Source organism: Stigmatopora nigra, chromosome 6 (genome assembly GCF_051989575.1).
Source record: "Stigmatopora nigra isolate UIUO_SnigA chromosome 6, RoL_Snig_1.1, whole genome shotgun sequence".
Lineage (NCBI taxonomy): Eukaryota > Metazoa > Chordata > Actinopteri > Syngnathiformes > Syngnathidae > Stigmatopora > Stigmatopora nigra.
In genome coordinates, this window is record NC_135513.1 from 3,104,824 (window position 1) to 3,123,974 (window position 19,151).

Below are 19,151 nucleotides of genomic sequence, written 5' to 3' on the forward strand. Positions count from 1 at the left end.
AGGAAATATCTTAAGAAAACTCTTTGCATGTTTTTGAGACACTGTATTAATTGAAATACATGTGAATTCAAAGTCATAGGATATACAGTCATGCTTCAAAATAAGGAAAATATAAACAGATAAAACACTAATCAAAATTTATTTTAATGTCTATGAAGATAATTCAAGGAAAAAATAAACCGTATCTTGCATAGAATGTGAAAAAACTCAAGTTCCCGTCACTGTTCGTTAGGGGCATGGCCATCTTACCGTAGTTAAACGTGCTCTGATACCATGTCAGCACATCACAATAAAATATAATATATCATTAAAATATAAACCTTGATACCTACGTAATGTGTATACTATTATTGCACCCAGAGACTTGGTAGTATATTGATATTTCTTGGTTGTGCTTGCGTTACATCCTTTTTGAATTTGTCTACATGCAAACAACATCCTCCCCTTTGGAACACAGAAAGGAAATGATTATATATATGTGATTATTTCCGGTTTGAAAGTGACAACTATTGCAGTAATATGAATCATCAAAAATAATTGAGATATTTCGGCATTAGAAGCTATTTGGGCATCCCATCTTAAACTTCTGGGCGAGAATTGTAATTTATGTCATTAAAAAGCATCGGGTTCTCATCAAGATAGACTATATTCTTTTCACAAATTGAATAATTTTATATTTTGCATTTACAAACAGTCATATTCACTAATGATATTGACCCTAATTATATATTTTTGTTTCATAGAGTATCTCAGAAATACCACGTGATGATTTTTCTTAAGATTTTCCCTTCAAAATAATACATTCGTACTCCCTATTAACATCATAAGTATGGATGTCTAAATTGAGAATCAGGGAGCGGCTTATACGCGAGAAATTTTAAAATTCAACAATTTTAAGGCAATTTTCAGGTTGTGACTTATATGCAAGTAAATACAGTACTTTGCTAATCATTAGTTTCATATTATTGTATGTTTGCTTGCAACGAAGTAAATGCTTTGCTTCTGATAACATTAGGTAGTCTAAACAGCGAGGATCCCGAGTGCCTGTTCGCAGTGCTACGAATCTGATCTGGGAACTGCAGCTGTGTCCACCACAGACTCCACAAGACTTCCAGACCTTCATTTGTTTTGAATATGGATGTCTCACTTCTGTTTCCACCCCTCCTCTGAGAGTTGAGACCTACATTGTAATCAGGGCCCTGAATGTAATTTGTGTAAGGTCAGATCTGGGACTTGGTCCCGACTCTTCATTCTCCTTGCAGGTGAAAATTCCAGATGACTGTCTTTTCCTCTTCATTCCTGTGTGCATTCTGGGTTCAACTATCAGTTGACAAATATTTTTAATGATAATTGTCGTTTTATCGCCCGTTCGCTCGTTAAACAGTATCACATGCAGTATGGACTGCACAGATTGCGTTTCGTGGTATCGGCTCAGCATTAATAGCAAGCTCGACAAAATACATATGTAACCATTCTAATTAAATTTTTCTTTTTTTTAAAAAAAAACTTGATTTACAGTACCACAAAAAATGCAAGCTTGACAAAGTACGCATGTTGCAATTTTAATTCTAATTTTCTTGAATTCTATTTGTGAAACTGCACATTTTTGAGTCAGCAAGTAGTCAAGGCAGGTCTACAATTAGTATTGACGTACTATGACTGGAACTTATAGTCATATGCCCTACTCTGGCTCCTGTACTTACGTGTCAGTTTTTTATTTTTAGAAATGATTGATATTAATGAAAATGTTACGTAATTTATTTTTCGGGGTGAAAGTTTACTATGAGTCTTGATTATTTTCTTTAGAATACACTGACAAAACACATTTATTTAGTTTATAAAAATCTGTGAAAGTGAACCTTTAAAGTCTGATTGCAACAACAAGTCACACACCCCTAAATATACCCTGCAGCCGGACCTTAAAAATATGCTTTGCACAATAAAGTAAGATGTCATAGAAAAGTACAAATGTTTTTATTTATTTTTTTAATTATTTACAAAAGACAACTTATTTTTAAAAACAAAAATAAAACAGCTTCTCACTTTTGCAGACTGAAGAAACAAGACGAAAAATAGATTGTTAAAACAGAAAATCAGACATTGAGAAAAAATCTCATTGTAAAAGAGTACTGTACTGAAAAAAAAGAAGAAAATATTCATTATCATTTCAGGCAGTAGAAAGAGTGGAAGTGCTTTAAACCCAAATCACTCAAGATTCACTGAATGACATCAGTGCTAAAACAGAATGTACTGTACGGCGCTTATTACTGACTTCCAGCCACCCAAAGGACAGTTTGACTTGATGCTGTAGCCACTGAATTGACAACGGAAAAGACACCCACCCCCCCAACCAGTCAGTTTATTAGCAGCAAAACTTCCACAAACCAAACCCTTATTATTTGCAGGATGTTTGTCAAAACTAAGGAGATGAAAAGTGAACTTGGAATGTTTACAGCTTCAAATTTTGTTTGAATACACAAACCTAGAGTTCAAGTTGAAAAAAAAATCCAGTATGAGTTGATTCTAAGCCAGTACTCACTGCTAAATGAGATTGTGATCGAACATGCTATCATTTTTTAATACAATGACCAATTTAAAATTATTTTCCAGCACAACCATTTAAAATACCATCATGTGGAAATCTATTTAGCCATGTTTGAAAATGTTCAGCTCAGTGCTTGTCAGCAGGGCACTGTGTTGGAAAACAGCAGCAATGATGTTCCCTATTACAATCACAGAACAATTATACTGTAGGTGTGATGTACACGCCTATTAGTGGTGCATAGTCATCTTTATCTTGTGTGTATCAATGGACTAGAGATGCAATTGCATAAATAGGAAACAAGTGCATAGTCATTGGAAACAATAAACTACGATCAGAAGTAACAACTAAAGGTCTTTGATGGAAAACATGAAATACACATGCGGATGATTGTTTTAAGATGATACAACATCTTTGTCTTTGAGGGAAAACAAGAGAATTTAAATAAGCAATTAGAAAGCCCACTAGTTGTTACCAGAACACTGGCCTGCAGCTGCTCTTCGGGTGTCTTAAATCTTGGCTTTCAAGGCAACACGCTCCTTGTCAATTCCCATAAACATCCAATTTTTAAGTTAATCTCACAAGAGAACCCAGTTCAGTAACCGTGATAATGTACATTCCCAAAAACACTGAATCAACTCAATTGTTCAATGGCTTATATTCTTCAATATCTTTGAGGGCTTAAGATGAACACTATGTTCATGTAAAATCTGACATCTTATTTAGTATCAATCTTTTACTTAACTCTTGTTTGACCTGACTTGTTACAAAAACCACAACATTATGTATGTCGAGACACAATTGCTATAAGTCCTCTGTTCTTAATCCAAGTCACAAGCCACTGCTTCTTGTGTTACATTCATTTTTCTATTGTAGGGAAATTTTAATTTGCACTAAAAATATAACTCGCCTGGCAATGAAAACATTGGAGAGGACGGACTGATGAGCTGCCTCAAGAAGCACCATGGTGTCCTTTAAACGCCCCTAATTTTCAGTCTAACAATTTACAATATGAGAGCAACAAAACAAGCGCTTCACTAAAGGAAGTTGGAGCTCGGAGGAATATATATATATTTTTTAAGTAGGTAGTCAAGCTCCTGGATGGAATCTTACAGTGAAATTGAGTTAAGTGTTTATGAGTTCATGGCACACGTTCAGTTCATGGAACAGTCCTCTCCCTCTGTATCCGTATCTGTGTCCGAGCAGGCCGTGTCCGTGGTGATGTGGGCGGGGCTAACTATGACAGCTCGTCTCTGCTCCTCCTCTGCGCTTGCTCTTCTTTCCTGAGTGCGCTCAATGTGATGGATTGCCTGAAAAGAGTGAGTGGACGATAAGGCAATATTCTATTTACCAAAATATAAAGGTACATATCTAAAATGTAATGAGATTAAATATGAAAGTATCAGATGTAAGTTGCAAATTAATTATCTTCTGGACTGTAAGTCACACTTTTCATAGCTTTGGCAAGTCCTGCTAGTTATACTCACTCTGTTGCTACGGCACTGTGACGTTGACACTACTTCTAGTGCCACTTTATTCTTATTTTTTTTCTCCATGCATAATCAAATTGATCCTCATTGATTAGCAACACTGTATAACAATGTTGTCAAAAGAATTCAGAGACTTTAAAAGTGGTGAAATTACAACAAAAAAATTCACATTTTCATGTAATAATAATTCCAAAACTTCACGTAATTCGTGCGACGCTGCCTGCCCAAACTACAATGTTGGCCATCCGTTAGCAATCTGTTAGCAAAGCTGTCAAAATGTGTTCGATCCATGGCTTCAGTCCATTTTCCAAGCATTCACACCCGCATTATGTTGTCATTCACGTCAGGCATTTCCTCTCTATAGCTCTATAATGCTCTTTCTTTGAGTATTGAGAGTATTTTTAGGGTTAAAAGCACTGCAAGCACTCAGAAGTAAAATGCCTTTCCACTCCCCTGGGATGTTTTGAATGGATTTACCGTAATGCTTGAAATGCGCGGGGAGGCTATTTTTAGGGTGAACGTCCGCTGGGTTGATCGCAATAAGTAGCGTGCCAGCAAGAAATAAAACCAGTCACTCAAGCAGTCAGGGCCATACAAAAAAATATATTTACAGTGGTACCTCGAGATACGAGTTTAATTCATTCCGTGACTGAGCTCGCATGTTGATATTCTCGTGACTTAAACGAACGTTTCCCATTGAAATAAAGTAAAAACAAATTAATTGGTTCCAACCCTCTGAAACAACACCAAAAACAGGATATTGGAATGGAAAAAATGACTTTTTTCTTCTAATTCGCCATCTATTAACAAAGTAGCACAACTAGTGGTTTGATATTACTAAAAATGTGTTTAATAAAACTAAAATTAAAGGGAATTCGCAGAGGGTAGAGAGCAGGACAGAGAGAAGGGGGACTTTTCCACAGCAACACACTCAGAACAAACAAATTTAAATTAACTTGGATTAATATATACAGTCACACTGAAACGTATGTTTAATGTAAATTTACACAAAACTGAATTCTAATTCTGAAATTGTTTTACCTTTGTTTTCCTGGTTGACTTCACAAAGATTTTCAGGAGTTTTTAAAAAGGAACGCATCAACGATTGTTTGTTTTTGCCTTCCCTTCAAAATATTTCGAAAATGACGCGCACAAATGTCCTGACAATGTGATAACTTGCGACCACTTGCAAACTTGTCAGGGTGCCTCTTTTCTACAAAATCAGAAAACTCCTGCCACTTCGCTAGCATGTCTTTGATATCATTTGCAGCCAGGCGACCTCCTCCTCCTCCAGCTCGAATAAATCCTGTGTCATCAGTTCTTCACGTGTGCTCTGCGATTAGGTCATTCACATCTGCCTCGTTAACCTCCAGCCACAAGGAATTTCCAAGTGACACGATATCATCCATGACAACGGGCAAACTTTGTGACAAGTACTCCACTCTCATATTTTTCAATTATTTCATGCTTAATATTGATTGCCAATGTTCGCCTTTTCTTTGCACAACTCTTCATTCCACATGTTTGCTTTGCATCCATTGTTGTTCACTTTGTACTATGCATTGACTAACGAGAAATAAAAACACGGGAAAATGCAACGCTCCGCCCAGTGCTCGTAGATATATTTATACATGAAAGATGCGGCAAAGATACATCGCGCTACAATGATAAACAGCCTCTCATGTCTTGGCCACCCCGCATCTCGAACATTTTTCTCCTATCTAGAGATAATTATTTGCTCGAAAATTTTACTCGCATCTCGAAATGCTCTTATGTCCAGGTGCTTGTGTCGAGGTACCACTGTAGTGCAGAGAAGGCGCACCGACCAGTCAATTAAATAAAGTAGTGCCCTTTGAGGGCGTACTCAATAGGTTATTATTGATTTTGCCATCACTGTAATATACAATGTTTGCTCCGGCTCTCTGATAATAAACCATATTTTGTCACATATAAGCCTTAATTTTAACCAAGAAAATGATGACGGAATCAAGGGCGCGGCTTATAAGCACACAAGACTTGCAGCGTTGCTATACTTTTTCTCCAGTAGATGTCACCAAATTAACATTTACTATTTGTTTGTTATTTTCTGTTTTGCAGTAAGAAAACAAACATTCCTAGATGAATTACTATTTTTTATGATATTGATCCAAATAAGGTGCTTTTGATTCATAGTGAACCCTAACCCGAACCCAGAAATGCCACGTACGAGGATTTTTCTCAAGATATCCCTTCAAAGAAATATTTGTACTCCCTATTAAAACCATTAATATGGAGGTGAAAATTCTAAATTGGGGCAGCTTATACGGGAGAAATTTTAAAATTCAACAATTTTAATGCAACTTTAAGGTTGTGGCTTATATCCAAAAATACAGTGAGTCCAACCCAAAATATAATGTATAGTCAAAAACATGGTAATTCAAAACATAAAATGCACATACCTGTACAATAGTATCCAGGTTTTGTCTTGATGTGGACACAGTGCTATTCTGTACTGACGAACTCATGGTTACTACGGTAACATGGTGATGGGGTTGCTGGGTTAGGGCTGGTGCTGGCACGATGACTGTTGGGTGATGAGTTGAGGCAATAGGAGTGGGAGGGGCCAGCACCTGAAGATGCATACATGTAACACATTCGTTACATTCAAGAAAGGTGAATGTAATGAGTCACTCCTACAATGCAAATAAACTAGGAAATATATTCTTCCATATTTGAATACTGAAAAGTATTTTTGGTACTTAATAACATGACGAGTTAGTTCTGGACGATGAAATGATAACGGTAAATAAGTAAAAATATTTGTTGTCATCAATAATAATAATAACGCTCGATAAATGTTGATAACTCAGATGTAATTACACCATCAGAACACCAAAAAGAATGCGGGGACTGATGGGATGTGAACGCTAGTTCCAGACCAATGTTAAGGAGACGAAAAAGATGACGGTCAGCTGATGACTTAACAGTGATAGCAATAATCAGAATAATCAGACAGACATAGGCTTTGTCATCATCATTGACTCGATAAAAGCCTAATTGTCATCACACCCAGCTGCGTTTGATGAAATTGGTAGTGCTTCTCCACAAAGTGCGCTTTACCGGCAAAAGGCCCAAATAAGTGATAATTTCAGGCTCGTTGGCACTCTGCCGTGATGGATACATCGCATCCCCCCCCCCCCCCCCCCCCCCGAGCGCAACCAAATGTCTGTAACGGCTGTAATGGCTGTAAACAAACAGCAGCTTGACCACCCCGATCGAGTCTTCATTGTCGCTGGTGACTTCAAAAAAGCGTGTTTAAAGACTGTTCTACCTAAGTTCATTCAATACGTAAAATTTCACACTCGAAAACACAACTCTTGACCATGTTCATTCTAATATCAAACATACTTATAAAGCCACTTCCCTCCCCAACCTGGCTGAATCAGATAATCTCTGCCTATCCCTCACCCCCGCATACACTCCACTCCAGAGACTAACAAGGCCACAAATAAAGATAATAAAAACAAGGCACGAGGATGCCCTTTTCAGCTGCAGGACTGTTTTTCCAGCACCAACTGGGAACTTTTCGAATACGATAACCTCCAAAACTACACGGACAATGTACTTTCCTACATCAAAACCTACACGGACAACTTCACTGTTAATAAATAAATACAGGTTTTTCCTAACCAAAAACCCTGGATGACCAAGGAGACAGGCAAATGCTATAACACCGCTTCAGATCAGGGGACAAGGTACAATACAGCACTGCCATAGCAGAGCTGAAAAAAAGGATTAAAAAGGCCAAGGCAGCCTTTACAAAGAAAATTGAGGAGCACTTGACAGAAAATAACCCAAAGAAGATGTGACAGGGAGTACGACATATTTCCAATTACAATAACAATAATGTCTGTTAATGCAGATGCCTCACTAACGGAGGAACTTAACAGTTTCTTTGGCCGCTTTGAGACTGACAAATCAGACCCAGTCTCAACACCCCCACCACCACCCTGCAGCAATACACTGGTTTCAGGAACAGGAAGTGAGACTGGAAATGTCGTTTGTGAACATCAGGAAGCTTGCTGACCCTGGCGGAGTACCTGGGAAGGTGTTCAAAGCCTGTGCTGACCCCTGACCGGACGATTCGCCGAAATAGGTTTTGCCGACAGACGTCTGGCAGAGGGACAGTTCGCCGAGGGGGCGTTTGGCCAAACGGGGAATTAGCCGAACGGATAGCCAGCTGATGCACATAGCGCCGACGCGCTCGCCCCGCGTGTGTGTACATATTTTTCAACCTCGGTCATTCATTTAGAATAACAAGGGCATTTATGTTTTTATCTGTAACGGGCCGAGGTTGAAAAACTTGTACACATATGACCGGAGGCGGGGCGAGCGCGTCGGCGCAATGTCCTTCAGCTGGATATCCGGTCGGCTAACTCTACGTTTGGCCAGATGCCCCCTCGGCGAGATGGCCCTTGCCCAGACGTCAGTCAGGTAAACGTCTTTAGGCAAATGGACCGAGTGCCGCCTTCAACACTATAAAACCGGAAATTCTGACTCGCAAACTCTCCCACCTGGGACTATCCTCTTCCATCTGCTGCTGGATAAAGAACTTCTTAACCAACAGACCACACACTATTACACTTGGTCCCCACCTCTGTTCCTCCATTACACTGAGCACTGGCTCCCCTCAAGGCTGTATACTGAGTCCTATTCTGTATAGACGCCCCCCTACTGACGAACATACGAGTTATGCACAACAATACATACGAACAAGTCTGCGCATTGCGTTGATGTCGAAAAATGTTCGTAAGTTAGATTTTGTATTGCACCCCTTTTTCCGAGTAGTGCTTCTTTCCGCCGCTAATACTGACGCCTGGCGCTCAGCTCACCCAGCATCCACCTTCCTCTGCCCAGTTCGTTGCAGTGCGGAAGTGCGTGAACGTATCTCCAGTGCGCAAAGATCATTTTTCATTTTTATCATTAAATATCTCGTACATCTATTATTCAATATGGTTGGTGAAAAGCGAAAGGCTTCTAGTGAGGGAGGTACAAGGAAGCCATTTCATTTGAAATGAAAGTGGCAAATATGAAGAAGTTTGATGCACGTGAGAAAGTAGTGAACGTTGCACTATAATAAAACTTGAATCGTTCGACCGTCAGTACCATTTATAAACAGAAAGATTGAACAGCAGGACCCAAATATTGAACGTTGCACAAAGGTTGCAAATCAATTGAACACAGTGCCACCGAATCACTTATGATGAAAAAAAGTAGAAAACTGCAATAGTCGTTAGAAAGCTTCTTTCTGCCAGGTTCTAGTAAATCTCTCTCACCCTGTATGTATACTCCATTTTATTCAATGTTTTTTTCAGTACAAACCAATGATGGTTACTTATACAAGCCTTAAACATACAAATGCACTTAAATAAACCTTCAATATACTTCTATAGGTCTTAAACATAAATTATTATACAATTTATAGCACGGAATAAACGTATGAACAAATTCAACTTATGAACAATCACTCGGAACGTAACTCGTTTGTAAGTAGGGGAACGGCTGTACTCCCTGTACACATATGACTGTATGTCAACCCACCAGTTGAACTCCATCATCAAATTTGCCGATGACACCACTGTGGTCGGACTCATCTAAAGAGGGGATGAGTCGGCCTAAAAAGATGGTCAACAAACTGTCCTCGTGGTGCTCGGTGAACAATCTCACACTGAACACTATGAAAACTAAAGAAATAATCCTGGACTTTCGCAAACAGCACAGATCTGACCCCACTCCTCATAAATGGAGTATGTGTAGACAGGGTCCAGTCCTTTAAATTCCTGGGGGTCCACGTCACGGATAAGCTCTCCTGGTCTACAAACACCACAGCAGTAGTAAAAATGCCCCAAAACAACTCAATTTCCTCGGACAGTAAGCTTCTGGTAACCTTCTAAGAACCACTGCGGAAAGCATCCTGCATCACAGTGTGGTACGCTGGAAGAAAGGCAGCAGAAAAAAAGGGCAATGCAGAAAGTGAATAACACTACCGAGAAGATCGTTGGCTGCTCTCCGCCCTCACTGGAAGACATTGCCAGCCCTCGTTACATCAGCAGAGCCAGGAACATCATCGGGGACCCATACCACCCAGCTACTGCCCTCTGGCAGACGCTACGGGTCCCACAAAGTATGGACAAATATGCTTAAAAAGTTTTCTTCCCACATCCATGAGGACTCTAAACTTGCGGTAACACAACACACAATTCCTTCTGTGTAACTTTGGGGTGAGGTAATATGAAAAGATGTTGTGCGGTGATCTGCCTCCTACTGGCTGACTGAAGGTAAGTGAAAGACAATGAGAGGGAAGTGATCCGCTCGGGGTTGATGCGATGTATTCATAACGGCAGAATGCCAAATTACGAGTCCGAAATTATCACTTCCTTAGGTCTTGAACTTAACTTAAACGTCTCATCACATTTTCACAAATATCTCTTGAAAAAAATTATACAAGTTAGAAATATGAACATGCTACAAAAACTGGAAATACACATAAAAGGTGTGCTCTACAGCAAAAACAATTCAAATTATTAAATTCTATTTGCTCTCGTCTGATCATATTCTGTGATAGCAGCCGGACGGACAACCGGCATATTTTTTTGCCAACAAGTTGGTTTATGTTTGGTGTGAATTCCTGTGTTGTGGAGACTCTCAGAATGGCCTGCAGGTGCACAGACAACTTCAGTGTGCTGTTTTATTAACCTTCATCACCGAGAAGAACTTCTCAGAGATATGTGCTTCCAAACATGCACATGGTTCGAGCCGCATGAAGAAAGAGCTGGGGCATTGTTGCAGGGTTGGAGTGAATGAACTGTGCAGCCGTGCAGTGTCGTACTTTGCCTTCAGTATCTCATTACACTGTAGGTCAATCAGTTTCATCTGAATCTGCACAGGTGCAGTCTCAACATGAACAGCACATGGATTTTGAAGCAACTAAAAATTCATTTTTGTGCTTCAAAGTCACTAAAAGCGCCGTGCAAACTTAGCTCGTAGTGAGCTCAGTTTGCCAGCAAACTGCATTTTGGGCAACACAGTTGTACTGACTTGGTTCAACATCACTTGGTAACAGGGAAAGTGAGGCAAGTTGAACTGTTTTTGTCTCCCATAAAGGCAGCTTCACTTGAAACGCCTTGACTGCCTTATACGTACGTCAGTGATGCAGTCACGTCCCTAGAGCTGCAAATTTCAGGCGTTAATATGAGCTGTTATGTCAGCCAGAAATGCCAAATCGCATTTCCATTTTTCATCTCTCACAACAGTGGAGTCTTTTCTTTTACTGTCCATTAACATAGATTTCGTTCCTGAGCTCAAAAAACGTTTGAGAAGGTTAACCTGACTTACCAACGCACCACTGTATGATAAGGAATGTCGGCAAACTGAATCTATTTCCTGCGTAAATTACCATAACTGCCAGTGATTTAACACTTTAGCTCAGATCAAGTTTATGGTTTGCGTCACAGTTCCCATTCCATGGTCCATCTTAGGGACATTGCCACAAAGTGCCTCCTGGTGTATGATGCAGTGATATGTTGTTAACTCACCAGTACAGTTCTCCTCCTGCATTTTCACTTGCATCCACCAGTCAAATTTTTTCACTGCACATAGCTGGTGCTCCATCAGTTCGAAGTCTAATAAGTTTGTTCCAGGGCAGTTTCATGTCGATTACACTTTGACATACATTTTCAAAAACTTATTTTCCAGTCATTGTCCCGTGCATCAATTTACTGTCCATTACTTCCTCTGTTACGAGCAAATTGGAATTCACTCCATGAAACCCAATTGTACCCTTAAATCAGTGGCAATCTCAAACATTTTATCAGTAACCGGATTTCTACTCAAGCATTTAGTATTTACCAGCATCTGCTTTTTTCTGGACACAAGACGTCCAACACCTTGATCATGCAACTCTTCAGAAATTCTCCCTCCATAAATGGCCGGGTTGATTTGGCAATCTAAAACTTGCTTTCACAGCAGCTTCACTTTGTAACGGGTAAAAAAAAAAACCTTTGCTAAAATGTCAGATTCTTCTTTAACTCTTCTGCTTTGTTTCTTCTGCTCTACATCCAGGTCTCTCATGTTATCCTTATGTTTTGTCTCAAAGTGCCATCTTGGATTGAATTCTTTAATGACAGCTACATTAGCGCCACAAATGAAACACACTGGTTAACCAGCAATATCAGTAAACATATACTCATCCTCCCATTGGTTATTAATAATGATAATGTAAAATGATCTTGCGGGATGAATGTGGCCCGCGGAATGCAAGTTTGACAGTGGAGTCATCGATATTGACCGATATATATAATTACTTTTTTAATCGTGATAATAATCATTGTCTCGCCAGGCCTATGATATATTTATATGTTATTTTCAGCACCCGAGTTCATCGGAACACAAGTGCTATTGCATGTTTTAAAGTGTCCACGAGACCAACCTTTGGACTGAGAGATGGTCTTTCTGCAGTTTGGATTTGTTGCAACCGTAACAGCGCCTGGCTCTGGAATTGCGCGTGCTCCTCCTCTACATGATGGGTGATTACCTTAAGACGATCCGGGTGCCCCAGTGTGTCGAGTGAACGCACCTGAATACAAACAGGTGAGCAACCCATCAACTATGTAGCCCTTACTTGATTGCAAGCTCGAGTGTGCTTCGGTCTACTTGACCGAAAAAATACTACCTATTTAAAATAATGTAAACAAGGCATAGAAGCAAAGCAAATTTACTCTAACACCACAAAAATCTATAGAAAGTATCTTAATATAACTACAACAAAATAACCCAAAAGGACATTGTTTCTGTTAGGACCGAACTATTCCGTGTTAAAACAATACATTGTCATCCTTCACCACTTTATTTTTATATAAAGTATCCAAATCAAAAATATTGGACGACCGGGGAGCTTTGCTGAGGGTCAACCTTTTAAGGAGTACGAGCTTCGGGCGACCTCGTGGCGGTCACCGTCGGTCTTATCCAAAAATATAGCCTTCTGAAGGGACAGAACGGCCAGGAGCCATGTGGTAACAAGCGTTATGGCAGACGCTGTCGCTCTTATCCGAAAATTGAGCTCTCTGGGCGGGTAAGACAGCTGGACGCCGTGGAGGAGCAAAGTGGAAGTTAAGTTTCCCCCAAAACGATGACGGCATTTACGATGAAGAATGTGGTCTTAGTACAGTGGTACCTCGACATACGAGCAGCTCTACCTACGAGATGCTCGAGCTACGATGAACTTTTTCGAATAATTCACCCTAAATATGAGGAAAAAAATTGAGTCGCGAGAAAGCCAGGTGGCCATGGCACTGTCTTTTTTGCCGCATCTCTTTCGTGTATAAAATATATCTACGAGCACGGGGCGGAGCTTTGCATTTCCCCTCGTTTTTCTCTCCACCGTTAGTCAATGCATAATACTACATACAAAGTGAACAGAGTTGCGCAAAGAAAAGGCGAACGTTGACAATCAAAATTAAGCGCGAAATAATTGAAAAATATGAGTGGTGTACGTGTCGCCGAGCTTGCTTTTCCGCCGGCGCAGTGACATTGATGACGAGATGGAGAGCCTTTTTTATTGTGGATAAAAGATAAACACTTAGCAGGAGATAGCGTGACCGAGTCAAGTATATGTGAAAAAGCCAGCGGAATTTACATGAATTTAATAACAAAGAATAGGACCTGAAAAGGGGGAGCCTTCAACACCTTCAGAACCCTTTACAGCGAGTCATGGCAGGTTAGAATTTTTTTATTTTTTGGAATACACTCGGTTACACGGGGAAGGAGCAAGTTCCAATTCGAAAGCCGCGGTGGAATTTATCAACACATTTGCCTCGATTATCACCTAGGAAAGTTACATCCCCCAACAAGTGTTCAACTGCGACGAAACTGGTCTTTTTAGAAAGAAAATGCCCAGGTGGACATTCATCATGGCAGAGGAGAAGGCACTATCGGGGAATAAACCTATCCTGGCTACAAAGGATATCAAAGACATGCTAGCGAAGTGGCAAGAGTTTTTGGATTTTGTAGAAAAGAGGCACCCTGACAAGCTAGCAAGTGGTCGCGCGTTATCGTATTGTGATGACATTTGTGTGTGTCATTTTCGAAATATTTTGAAGGGAAGGCAAAAACAAACAACTCTTGATGTGTTTGTTTTGAAAACTCCGGCTGATTGTCCGGGTAGAGTCAACCCGTAGAACAAAGGTAAAAAAGATTAAAACAAAATTAGAATTGAGTTTTGTGTAAAGTTAAGTTAAACTAACTTTGTTCAGTTATGGGTGCGTTGCCGAGGATAAAGTCCCCCGTTATCCCCCCGCCTGGTTCTATGTATGTGTATGTTGAGTCTGTGTATCTTCCGCGTCTAATTTTATAGTTCTATTGAACATATTTCAGTCCTATTAAACCACTCATTATTTGTTACTTTGTCAAAATATGGCGAATCAAAACAAAAATGTTTTTACAATCCATTATCCTGTTTTTGGTGTTTTTGAGAGGGTTGGAACGAATTAATTCGCTTTTAGTTCATTTCAATGGAAAACGTTCGCTGGAGATACGAGAAGCTCGACATACAAGTTCAGTTTCGGAACGGATTAAGATCGTATGTCGAGGTACCACTGGACTTGGAGAAATCAGCAAGAAATGTAGAGTGTTCCGGAAATTGATGAGAACATATCCATCAAATATGACAATCGCCGTGACGTGTCATTTCCTTGTAAAATAAATAAATAAAAACAGGGCAGTGACAACTCCCATCATAGAGTTCCTTGTGCGCCAAAAACCTCCTGCTGACCAGACGACGCCTTTCCAATCTGACTTAGATTTACCTTACTTTGAATAAAGCTCTCAAAAACCTGCATAAAACCATTATCTTCACTTCACCTTAACTACTGCACAGTTCTTTCACTGTTATTTTTGTAATAAGATTAAGCGGAGAAGAGCTATTCTCAGAAGTAAAGTACCCAATGTATTTATGCATTTAAATAACTGTGTAACAATTAATATCTATGCTTCTTCATAGTGTATGGACACGAAAAGTATTGTAGTAATAATAGGGGTGACACTATTTTGAATTCTTTTCTATTATCACAGCCATGTCTGGTCTACATTATCCGGGAAATTTGAGGGAACACTATATAATGTATTTAGTATCATCTGACTGTTTGGCACATTCGAATGGGTCATCATTCCAAATAGGACTAGAATTAAGCAAGCAATAGAAGCAATTTAAATTAATGGCATATCTACCTGCTCCTCTAGTTGCATGCGAGAAGCTCGTTCTCGGTCTAGCTGCTGGCGCAACTCTAGCATTTCTCTCCGCAACTCCTCCACTTTCTCCTCATCTAGAGAATCGGGGGACCCAATGCCTTCATCCTTCTCTTCCGCTCGCCGCCTCTTGGGTGAGGAACCCGTGAACTCCTGTGAGTACATTGTGGAACAACAATCACTTACGTTGCACTGATTTAAAGTGAGAAAAACATGCCTAATATGCTAACTACACCACAGAGGTAATGTACAAGAGGGTTTCGGCAAACCTGAATGAAGCGTTTGAGCTGGTTGTTCTGCGACAGGAGCTGCGTCTTTTCCTGTTCTAGAGTGAAAATGTAGTCTGCTGTCTGTTGCAAGATGGCCGCCTGCCAAAAAGAGATCAAGAAAGTCCCGTTGACATTAAGTCAATGCCACCACTGAAAGGTGTACTACATGCAGAGTTGAGCATTTATGTAAAGGATGGTTGTATTTTATGACTATATACCTTGCTGAGTTTCTCCCCATCTGTGTGTGGCAGGAGAGTTTTGAGGGACTGGAACCCCGCATTGATACTCTGCATGCGTCTCCGCTCATTGCTGTTGGCGATTTCACGTCGGATTCGCCTTTCCTGGTCTTGGGCTGTCTCTGGACTGAATTGGATGTTGGCCAGACTAAAGAACAATCACAGGACAAACTAATCAATCAATCATTATTTATGTATGAGAATTTTTGGAAACTCTTCTCTCTTGTCACAGGAAATTTAAATGCTAAAATGTGAGACAGTGGTGACACTTCAGGTGAGGAAAAAAAAATACTATTAACAAATACAAACTTCAAGCAGAAAAACACAATTCTGGATCAAGCAGATAATAAAATAGAGCAGGCATGGCTTCAGTTTGGTTGAACTTGAAACCTTCATATTCTGTGGTCTGAATTGTCTGCGAGTCACAGAATTGTAAACAATGGTTAACAATTAAATAAAATTAACGTATTTTCACAGCCATAGGATGAACCCAGGGGCCGGGAATAAATAGATGTTGGAAAATTATTTCAGGATATTGCTACAAATATATTTTCAATTGGCCTTACATGCTGAAAAATTCATCAATTATTTGTCGCCGAAGAAAAATTATTTCAAATAATTTTCCTCGACCGTTTTCTGTAGCGTGTGAGAAATTCACAAATGCATACGCGTAAAAAAACATGCACATTGCTTGCATTTCTCCATGCATTCAAGGTCAAATGCTGTGTGCGCCGTACACAGACAATTTGTCATCTGGAGAGGCCGAGATGTTCTTTGGCCAAAGTCTATAAAGAGACGTCATCCTGCCATGCAGAAGCCCAGTCGTGCCCAGTTTATGGACACATTGTTCATTTTGCCCACTTCCAACTTTGTTGAACATTTTTTCAGTTTGGCTTCAATTGTTTTTGACGACCTCAGACACAGCATATCCCTCGAGTGCTTGAAAATGCACATTTTTTTTTAGCACACTAACCAACTTTTTGGGATCGCGAGTTCGCCTCTCATATCGTATCATCAAATCCTCCTTTGGAAGGTTCCCCATTGTTTTCTTTTTTTTCATATGAATCTACAACTGTGAACCCGAAAAACACAATTTTCTTCCTGATTTTGCATGGGAACTTTGGGGTTGTAGTCCCAGGGATCATCAAAATTTAATTTTTGGGCTTTAGATCTATTTACCCGTCAGAAAATAATAAAAATGTTCTCACGCTAGGCACCAATATAGTTTTCACCCAATTATTGAAATATATTTTGATTAATTCCTTACAGCGACGTACTGGTGAATTTTACACCACGGACCAAGTTCTAGACCAAGGGTGGCCAAGTCAGGTCCTCGAGGGCCCATATTAAGTCTGTTTTGAGGAGGTGCACCATCTAGAACAAAGGTGGCCAAATCCGGTCCTCGAAAGCCCTTATCTGGTCTGTTTTCCATATCTCCATCCTCTACCACACCTGAATCAAATGATCAACTCATTCGCAAACTGTCCAGAGGCTTGATACCAATCCAGATTATTGGATGCAGGTGTGTTGGTAGAGGGAGATATGGAAAACAGAGCAGATAAAGGCTTCCGGGGACCGGATTTGGCAACCCCTGTTCTAGACGGCGCACCTCCACAGTGTCAGAACTCAATTATACAAAGGTAGCCAAATGTGATAAGTTCCCTTGAAACAAAGCGAGTTACACACGATTTTCTTTGGTAAATTTGCAAAATATTAAGTTTAGAAATATATTACAAGAATTTTCAATTATTGTTTTCTATGGCAATAAATATATAAATATATTCGTTTTATGCGGCCTAAATTAAAATATAATTATTTTGGGATACGAATATATTTCTGACACAAACAATATTTTCCTGGCCCTGGTTAGGGCCGCCAAAAGCTGCGCGCCTTTAACATGGCCGCCTGGGGGCGCACCGGACAGATGGTAGCAGTACAGTGAAATGTGACACCTCTCCGCTCAGTCCACGCTGTGAGAACAGCAGCGGGAGGCAGCAGGCCCCCGGGTAGAGCGGAGAACAATGCTTTTTCTACCGTTAGCGTGGAGCTAAAAGCCAAGGTTGACTGCACGCAACAAAAAATAAACATCCAGCACGGGCCACGTCAAAGCAGTTGGGTCTGCGTTGTGTGACCGTTTTAAGAAGTAAAACAGGTCAGGGCGAGAAAGGGAAAGCACAGTGGGGAAATTGTCACGTTGCGTTAGCTTGCAGAGTTAGCAGTGCAATCTATGCTACTGCTCCGTCGATAAAACTTAATAACCAAATGAATACTCAATGTTCCGAGATCCCACATATAATATCGGCAATAGACATCCCGTTCAACTAGTTAAACCTTCAACGAACCGGATTTGGTGGGAAATACAGAAACGGTAGCGAACATGTTTAGTACCACGTGCTCGACTGGAAATGCGACGTATTGATTTCATGTCATTGATTTACATATTTTGGGAGCGAATACCTCCTTAACGTGTCCCGCGGTGGAAAGTTTTGCCCTCCTGCTAAGGAATTGTATATGTTACAGACGATTGCATAGACCACTGGGTCGCGGAAGGGTTGCAGGACAGATATTAATCCGCCACTTCGAACAACATTGCTGGCCAACTATCGCATGCTAGCAGCTAGCGGCTAGCGCGCTAAGTAAAGTCCAGACCGCAACGCACCGCTGCATCCTCAACGTGTTTCGGGACGTACCTGCACAACCCCCCGATTACATCCTTCTCCGTCTTCTTGAACTGCTGGAGGTTTGGAATCTTCTCTGTCGGCATCATGAAATATTCCATGCTTTCAAAGCCACCCCCTAAAACGCGCTTTCCCCTCACCCTCCCACTTCTCGCCTACCTACACACACGGACGAAAGTCTGTGAGACGCACAGTTGCTGAAGAATATTGGAGCCGTCAGACACACGCAGACGTGCGAACAATGAGAAGAAACGGGTTAGAAAAACAAAAGTTGTAGCTGTCCACAGCTGATGGGGTTCCCTCCAATGCATGCGCGCGCGCGTGAGTGTTGCATCTTACCCCCGCCTACTACGTGTTTGTGTATATCTTTTGACTCCGCCTACTGCGTTGATGTGTGCGTGCGTGCGCGCAGCTGATCCGAGCGAGGCGGGAAACAGCTGGTTGGAATCAGTCTCTTTCCTGCAAGACAAACAAGTCAAGGGGGAGAAACACCAATCCATGTGGAAAGCGTAGACGCGCTGCTTTTTCTAGTTCTGTCATTTTAGTTTTAGTTACAACATTCTCCTTTAAATACATTTTGTAACTCTTTAGAAAACAAGTTAATATCTTTATAACAATAAAATGAACCTGTTGTACGTCTCCTTGCACCCTCCACC

At 40.5% G+C, this 19,151-nt stretch overlaps 2 protein-coding genes across 6 annotated transcripts in view; one reads left to right on the plus strand and one right to left on the minus strand.

The window, feature by feature from the left end:
- Positions 1-15,548, plus strand: part of wdr19 (WD repeat domain 19) — a 48,664-nt gene extending 33,116 nt beyond the window's left edge. For 2 of the 5 annotated variants that reach the window (XM_077718159.1, XM_077718160.1), the window contains exon 33: positions 1,016-2,835. The gene's annotated coding sequence lies outside the window, so the exon portion shown is untranslated. Of the gene's footprint in view, positions 1-1,015; positions 2,837-5,302; positions 5,533-12,439; positions 12,661-15,393 lie in introns of those variants that run through there. The other 3 variants (XR_013326563.1, XM_077718157.1, XM_077718156.1) reach the window with 3 other exon arrangements.
- Positions 1,959-18,853, minus strand: LOC144197656 (transcription factor AP-4-like). The gene is made up of 7 exons (XM_077718162.1): positions 18,508-18,853; positions 15,800-15,965; positions 15,582-15,680; positions 15,295-15,465; positions 12,500-12,646; positions 6,471-6,641; positions 1,959-3,852 (listed from the first exon to the last, which is right to left on the minus strand). Exons 1-7 carry the CDS (start codon positions 18,594-18,596, stop codon positions 3,697-3,699), a joined length of 999 nt encoding a protein of 332 aa, XP_077574288.1. The 5' UTR covers positions 18,597-18,853; the 3' UTR covers positions 1,959-3,696.
- Positions 18,854-19,151: the final 298 nt, after the last annotated feature.